Source organism: Myripristis murdjan, chromosome 8 (genome assembly GCF_902150065.1).
Source record: "Myripristis murdjan chromosome 8, fMyrMur1.1, whole genome shotgun sequence".
NCBI lineage: Eukaryota > Metazoa > Chordata > Actinopteri > Holocentriformes > Holocentridae > Myripristis > Myripristis murdjan.
The window spans coordinates 7,120,484-7,128,796 of NC_043987.1; the positions used below are offsets into that span (position 1 = coordinate 7,120,484).

The following is an 8,313-nucleotide window of genomic DNA, read 5'->3' on the forward strand; positions in this document are numbered from 1 at the left end:
TCTCATGGCAATAAGTGAAGATGAGCTGCAAAGCGTGAAGCACAAGTCATGCATGAAGCCCCACTACCTCGATCTGCACCCAGGGAGAGCCGTCGGAGACGCAGAGACACAAGCACATAAGTCAAAAGATCTACAACAGACCATAACAATTTCTGTGTGTGTGTGTATGTGTGTGTGCATGTGTGTGTACAGTACAGGCCAAAAGTTTGGACACACCTTCTCATTCAATGCGTTTTCTTTATTTTCATGACTATTTACATTGTAGATTCTCACTGAAGGAATCAAAACTATGAATGAACACATGTGGAGTTATGTACTTAACAAAAAAAGGTGAAATAACTGAAAACATGTTTTATATTCTAGTTTCTTCAAAATAGCCACCCTTTGCTCTGATTACTGCTTTGCACACTCTTGGCATTCTCTCGATGAGCTTCAAGAGGTAGTCACCTGAAATGGTTTTCACTTCACAGGTGTGCCTTATCAGGGTTAATTAGTGGAATTTCTTGCTTTATCAATGGGGTTGGGACCATCAGTTGTGTTGTGCAGAAGTCAGGTTACTACACAGCCGACAGCCCTATTGGACAACTGTTAAAATTCATATTAGTCTCCTCTTAACAGCTGTTCTAGAGATGGGTCTGCTGCTAGAACTCTGTGTGGCATTTATCTGGTCTCTGATCTGAGCTGCTGTTAACTTGCGATTTCTGAGGCTGGTGACTCGGATGAACTTGTCCTCAGAAGCAGAGGTGACTCTTGGTCTTCCTTTCCTGGGTCGGTCCTCATGTGTGCCAGTTTCGTTGTAGCGCTTGATGGTTTTTGCGACTCCACTTGGGGACACATTTAAAGTTTTTGCAATTTTCCAGACTGACTGACCTTCATTTCTTAAAGTAATGATGGCCACTCGTTTTTCTTTAGTTAGCTGATTGGTTCTTGCCATAATATGAATTTTAACAGTTGTCCAATAGGGCTGTCGGCTGTGTAGTAACCTGACTTCTGCACAACACAACTGATGGTCCCAACCCCATTGATAAAGCAAGAAATTCCACTAATTAACCTTGATAAGGCACACCTGTGAAGTGAAAACCATTTCAGATGACTACCTCTTGAAGCTCATCCAGAGAATGCCAAGAGTGTGCAAAGCAGTAATCAGAGCAAAGGGTGGCTATTTTGAAGAAACTAGAATATAAAACATGTTTTCAGTTATTTCACCTTTTTTTGTTAAGTACATAACTCCACATGTGTTCATTCATAGTTTTGATTACTTCAGTTAGAATCTACAATGTAAATAGTCATGAAAATAAAGAAAACGCATTGAATGAGAAGGTGTGTCCAAACTTTTGGCCTGTACTGTATGTGTGTGTGGGGGGGTGTACCTGTTGCGAAACGTTGTGTTTGTGGTGTAAAGCTGCTAGGTAGCGAAGGACCAGTTTGGTGGCCTCTGTTTTTCCAGATCCACTCTCGCCACTGAAACACAGTAACACACCCTCACAGGACTGAGTTAAACCCACCAATATGACACGGTTTATATTTATATTAAACACAGCACTGCGCTTCATTTAAAGGGATGGGTTACAAAATCTGCCATTCCATTTGCATGCTTTAACATGCAAGAAAATGGTGAGAATCAGTAGCCTGCAGTCTGTGCTTTTCTGTTCATTTATTTTTGGTAAGAAGTGCTACTTCTATGGACAGAAGGCACACACAGACAATCTCACATGACCTTTCTACTGTAGCTTACTCGGACCAGGTGAGGTGAAGTGAGGTGAGGTGACATGAGGCGACATGAGGTGAGATGAGTTACACTTTATTAAACCCAGGAGGAAAGTGAATAATTGGGTCTGACACTTATAGCTTGTAGACGAGACGAGACAAGACAAGATGAGACGATGCGAGGTGAGGCGCGACCAGGTGAGGCGAGGACAAAACAGATGGAGTTGTGGTGAGGTGACTACACTGTATTAATGCCACAAGGAAAGTGACTACAGTCTCTTCTTACTAACTAGAGATGAGAGAGATGAGATGTACTTTGTTGATACCAGAGGGAAATTACTGGAGTGTTTCTGAAACAGTAGATACCTTTAACTGTTACGCTGCTGCTTTTTTTCCCCAAAGCCAAAGTGAACTCTGGTAGAGTGCTCGGTTGTATAGTTCCCCAGGTGATATCTGAGTCCACATGGTGGTGAAACATCCTCATTAGTTGCTCTCTGCTCAAACAATAATTCCCAATACCCATTTTTGAGGAAATGAAACCATTTTTTTTTTTTTATTGGAGTGGGAAGTAGATCTTGGCGTTAGCTTCTCTGTGGAAACTTCCACATAGACCTAATAGTACAAATAATTGTATTTACATGAAAAAAGGGGTACCAGGTCTTCTTCTTCTTTTTTTTTTTTTTTTTTTTGAGGCAAAATCTGCTTTGTTCATAGTTAGTTATGTGCTGAAAGTTTTATTTTGGGAGCTGTTTTGTGGCTCAATGGAAATTAATCTGGTCTGTCCATTGTGACAGTCTCAATGTATATATATATCTATATATATAGATAGATATAGATAGATAGATAGATAGATAGATAGATAGATATAAATAAATAATGGAGAGATGGGCATACAGTATAGTGGATTAGTAGCCCAGGGGAGCAGAGATCAACTAAAGAGGATATTTCACCATCATGTGGACTCATATCACACCCAGGGAACTATACAACCCAACACTCCAACAAAGTTCAATTTTGCTTTAATGATTGCATTGTTTGAGTGCGGGATTGTTTTATGAAATTTGGAAGCCATATTCAGAAAGTATTAAAATCCATGTAGTAAGTGATCAAACTTATTGTGATGTCAAACTGGTCAGAGGCCAAGGCGTAAAAAGAATCAGCACTTTGCGCTCCACAACAGAGCGGTTTTATTAATCACTTAGGGCTTCCATTATTTGATCCCTCTCCCCTCCTAGCTTGGTGCTTGTGGAGTCATTGACTTAATTGACTAAGTGACCATGTGAGACCAGGCTAATCTTGCATTAGGCAAGGCCTCAACTCCACTTTTCTGCTAAACCATGTGAAACACTAACACACACAGTGCAGACACACACACACGCACTGTGCGATCCCCTCAGCACTGCCAACAGCTTAACTCTAAATACCACCATTATGTAAGCTGGCCAAAGGGGGGCAGAGGTGTGGGTGTTCAGTTGTGCATTTGTGTGTGTGTGTGTGTTTAGGGATACTGGCACCTTGACCACATTCCAGCATAAGGTTTCAACTCATGGTCTGGTTAGCCAAAAACCGGACCATTATCAGTCACCGTACACCAGCCCTCAGTTACCCTTCAAAACACACACACACACACACACACACACGTACACGTGCATGTGCACGCGCATGCCCGTATGCACATGCCCACACACAAAGACAGACACACACAGACTTTTACAGACACTGAGATAAACACGCACACACAAACACAGTTAAACAAATGATACACAACGGTGCACGCACAGACACACTGACATATGGTCGGACACACACAACACTGAGACATGATCTGCTGCTGGCCCAGACCTGGCTGGGCTTTCCTTACAGGTGTCTCCTTCCGAATACGGCTAGAGTGTTGCAGGTGTTTGTGTGTGTGTGTGTGTGTGTGTGTGTGTATGTGTGTGTGTGTGTGTGTGTGTGTGTGTGCGCGTGTGTGTGCATGTTTTATATCAGAGTTTCTAAAAATGCATGTCTGTGTATGGGTGTTGAAAGTACATGGGTAAATATGAGTGAGCATGTTTGATCATATACTTGGCGGTGTTTGTGTGTTTGTGTTTGTGTGTGCATGTGTGCGCGCGTGTGTGTGTGTGTGCGTGCGTGTGTATGTGTGTGTGAGCGCACTCCTCCAGGAGATCGGTTTTGACATGGAGCGAGGTGCCTGTGACAGACGGATGGAGCAGGAGAGGAGTGAGGGATGGTCCGGGTGAAACTGATTGGTTGGCCAACCACAGACAGACACTCATGAATTTACAAACACTATTCCACCTGGAGACGGAAAACGGACCGACTTGCTCCAAGATGCTACATGAACGCTGATTCGTGACAAAACCTTTGAGGGGAATAATATACATTATTTCACGGATTCATCCAATTCTCGTTTCTCATTGGTCAATTAAGGTATTCTGCGGTTGGTTATTTCTGGCTGTCAAGCAGATTCAATACCAAACTTGTTCCCAATTAAATGTGCTTCACGGAGCTGTGTGCTGTAAACTAATGTTAGCAATCTAGCTAAATATAGAGAAAACAGTTCAATAGCTGACTGGAGACAGCCAGTGTCGAAAAGTCATTATGACAGTTGTCGTTAATTAATCTCCTGGGCTACAACAATGGCAGACAGGGAAAACTGGAGATAGATACTTTCCTAGATACTTTCCTCCAATCCAGGTGATAATGGCAGCAGACCTTGTGAGCACCTCTCTTAGCTGTTTGCCAGTCATGCTTAGAAGTGTCACGCTTTGAAACGTAAATCCCACGTGGAGGGATTTTATTTTTGTAAGGTAAAGCAATGTAATAAAAGGGATAATCCAAAGTTAGGTGCTTGTTTATCTTCGCCTCTGCAGCAGTCTCACTGTGAATTATCCTTAACATAAAATGTAATTTTAGCCAGAAATGAACACCTTGAACCTGCACCAGGCAACTTTTTAAGGTAAAAATCCATGCATTTTGTCAGTCTAAATTGCACAAGAACAAGTGCATCCTCTAATTCTCCAGAGGAGATCAATTGTGTAGACTTGATGTGAAGTTTAGATTCCTATGTGACGCCTACACAGACTTTTTTCAATGCTAGATACACAGCAAGTAGTGTAATTTTACATAAAGATGAGTTATTTTCATTTTTCAGTTTTCATCTTTCATTTTCAAGTATGAAATGACAAAACCCAGTTCCAGCCCTCCATCTTCCTTGAACAGCCATAAGCTGAAAGCACATTTCACTGATACTTAAATTTTCTTCTTCTCCACCGATGGAGTGGAGACAGTCATGGTGAATGAGACTCCTCATGACTGTGACCAGTGGATTACAAGAGAGTCTGACTCTTACCTGATTATTATGACCTGGTTTTGTTTGGCATCCATCATTTTGGAGTGGGCAGCGTTTGCTATGGCAAACAAATGCCTGCAGGGGACAAAATAGTTGCATCAGGCTATCAGATGGAGCAAAAGCAATGGCCTTAAACTTTAAATATTCCCTCTCTCCTTCCATCCTTCCTTCCTTCCTTTCCACAACCATTCTTTGCTCAGTCCCTCTATTAATTTCTATTCTTCTTCTTTCTTTTCCTTGAGTATTCATGCATTTCTTTCTTTGTTTTTGTTTTCCACCCTATTTATCATTTGTCTTTCACCATAGGAATCTGGAAGTCAATATAAGACATGATACTGAATTACGCATCGACATACACAGACAGATCAATCGTGTTAATGCATTTGTCCTGTTCTGATCATCTAGTCTGATGTAAAAGCCCCTGTCTTTCAGGACAAGTGATTTGTGGATGACATTTTGGATCACAAGTGAAAATGTCTTACGGAGGGTTCTCTCCCAGAGCTCGACCCTTGTACTGCAGCACCATGTCTGTCCCATAAATGTTGTACATCTTATAAGGGTTGACAGACACCAAAATACTACCTATGTATGTCTGAAAGAAAGGCAGAAAGGGAAAGAGAGAGGCAGAGAGAGAAAGAGACTGTCAGGATTGTAACATATAGATACACACACAGACTTAAATTTGACTAATTGACCTGATTTGTGGATTTGAACAAATGAGTAATTGAACAGATTGGTAGAGTCAACAAAATGTCAGTGGTATAATTATGATCCTAAAGTGGTCATATGTGATGTGAGCATTATTCAGATGCTTACGTAGATCAGCTCCCTCTCAAATCGTTTCCTCAGGTTCAGCAGGACAGCCCCCTCATGCATCTCCCTGAACACAGAGGTATGTGAGGATGTTAGAGAACTATGCAAGACCCCTTATCACCACTGACCATGCCACATCCACAAATGCTATGGATCTCAGTTTCATCCTTGACAATCAACTGTCATGTGAGGCTAGCTGACCACCATGATCATCTGCATGTCTGTGCCATTTACCATACCAACTAATGAAACTCCCCCCTGCCAAGGCAAAGCGTAAAATGTACATTTCTGTGGCCCTACAACTCTCACAATACGCGGCCTTGTCTTTAAGATCCCCAAAGTTTCTCATTTCACAACCTTTCGTCCCTGCTTCCAGTGATGGGCGGTGGTTGCTCATATCACTTTCAAAACCTTGTTGTTAATATACAACTGAGATTCGCTCTTGGAGTGCCCTGACTTTGAATCTCTCTTACTGTCATTTTACTGTTGCACTCATTAAAAGTCATTCTGACATAGTCTGGCATAGTTAGTTAAAATGTAAACTGTGCAAGTGTGTGTTTCAGCCACTTACTCTAGCTGTGTCATATCTTCCACTCCATCTTCTTCTCGTTTCTCCCGGTAAGCCATGGTGGGCAGGCTTCGGATAGAGTACATCTAAAATATACACACATACTCTGGGCTGAGGAAATGATGCATACAGTATATTGTGAAATACACATCATACTCCAATAGGTGGTGGTTTAAAAATGTGTGCACACATACTGTAAACACACACACACACACACACACACACACACACACACAAATATGCATTTTAAATGCATTTTGACCTAGGAACAATCTCAGCTGACCTTAACAACAAGGTTTTGAAATTGATATTAACAACCACTGTCCACCACTGAAGGCAGACAGACAGACAGAAACACATACTCACACACTTACACTTACACTCTCTCTCTCTCTCTCTTGAATTTTCTTAATCTTGAATACACATTTAACAGAACTCAGTTCTACCTCCTCTCAAAGAAACACGATTTACCTTATTCTAGTAACTGTGTGTTGTTGTTGTATTTTCTGGTCCTTCTAAAAAACTTCTAAACCTTATCAGACTACTATTACAAGCCAGCATCCCCTCGATTACCAGGTTTCCATCCTCCTTAGAATATACATGCAAGATTATGTCATTTCACAGTACTACATAGTTATAGTGGCCACTTACTGCATTACCTGCTAAGGACTTTTACCTTATCATACCAGTGCCCCTGCGGTTCCCCCTCTCTGCTGAGAATCCACGTCCCTTGCCCCTGCCCGTGCTGTTCCAGTCCCATGAGGCCTTGTGGGTCCAGCAGGTCCTCATCTCGATACATGGACCACTTGCTGAGGTTCTGCACTGTCCCGTGAGGTAGAACCCGCTCCGCCCCCCATACATCCATGTCTTGTGCCATTCCCAAGGCCTCTCCCCCAGCACCCTGTGCCCAGTGCTGCCCTGGTCCAGATCCCTGGACCTGGGGCATCACTACAGCATATGAGGAGGGTAGGTGGAAAGAGGCCCCACGGAGGTTAGGGTTCCTCAGGGCATTGGAGAGGTCAAGTGAACGAGGTTCAGGGGTTCTAGGGGCACCAAGTCGTGTCATGATGTTGCCATCAGGAAGACGGTACTTGGCCCCACGGAGATTTGGGTTCTTTGACAAGGCGTTGGAGAGATCAAAGGTGCGGGATTCTTCAGCAGGCTGAGCACGGGTCACCAGAGTTCCATCTGGTAGGCGATAGGTGGCGGATCTGAGACTTTTGTTCCTGAGAGCATTGGAAAGGTCAAGCGAGCGGGGTTCAGGGGTGCTAGGGGCACCAAGCCGTGTCATGATGTTGCCATCTGGGAGGCGGTACTTGGCCCCACGGAGATTTGGGTTCTTTGACAAGGCATTGGAGAGGTCAAAGGTGCGGGGTTCTTCAGCAGGCTGAGGACGGGTCACCAGAGTTCCATCGGGTAGGCGATAGGTGGCGGACCGGAGACTCTGGTTCCGAAGAGCATTGGAGAGGTCAAGGGAGCGTGGCTCAGAGGCCTCAGCAGAACCAGGCTGCCTCAGTAGTGATGTATTTGGGAGTCTGTAGGAGGCACCACGTACAGAGGTGTTTAGCAGAGCACCTGACAGCATAGGCCCAGACGAGGATGCAGAGGAGGATGCTTGGGCTTGGTTCCGTGACATTAACGAGGAGGCGCCAGGGAGCTGGAATTTTGTCCTACGCAGGTCAGCACTCAGCAGGGCACTAGAGAGCATAGGTGACGATTCTGTGCCCTCAGCACTCTGCTCTTCTGCTCCTTGCTGGACTACAATCGAACCATCGGGTAGTCGATAAGAAGCTGTTCGAATGTTTGGATTATGTAGTGCAGAGAAAAGCATAGGAGAAGTGACAGGCTCAGATACTGGCTCATTTCTTGT

At 43.7% G+C, this 8,313-nt stretch overlaps 1 protein-coding gene across 1 annotated transcript in view; it reads right to left on the reverse strand.

Moving 5' to 3' along the window:
• myo15aa (myosin XVAa) overlaps nt 1–7,749 on the reverse strand; it is a 58,848-nt gene extending 51,099 nt beyond the window's left edge. The window contains exons 1-7 of the mRNA XM_030058359.1: nt 7,120–7,749; nt 6,447–6,529; nt 5,879–5,942; nt 5,545–5,654; nt 5,063–5,137; nt 1,371–1,461; nt 68–73 (exon numbers count right to left, since the gene is read on the reverse strand). Of these exons, the coding sequence (XP_029914219.1) occupies nt 68–73; nt 1,371–1,461; nt 5,063–5,137; nt 5,545–5,654; nt 5,879–5,942; nt 6,447–6,529; nt 7,120–7,734 (1,044 nt within the window). The 5' untranslated portion in view covers nt 7,735–7,749. The remainder of the gene's footprint in view (nt 1–67; nt 74–1,370; nt 1,462–5,062; nt 5,138–5,544; nt 5,655–5,878; nt 5,943–6,446; nt 6,530–7,119) is intronic.
• Between the last annotated feature and the right edge of the window lie 564 nt (nt 7,750–8,313).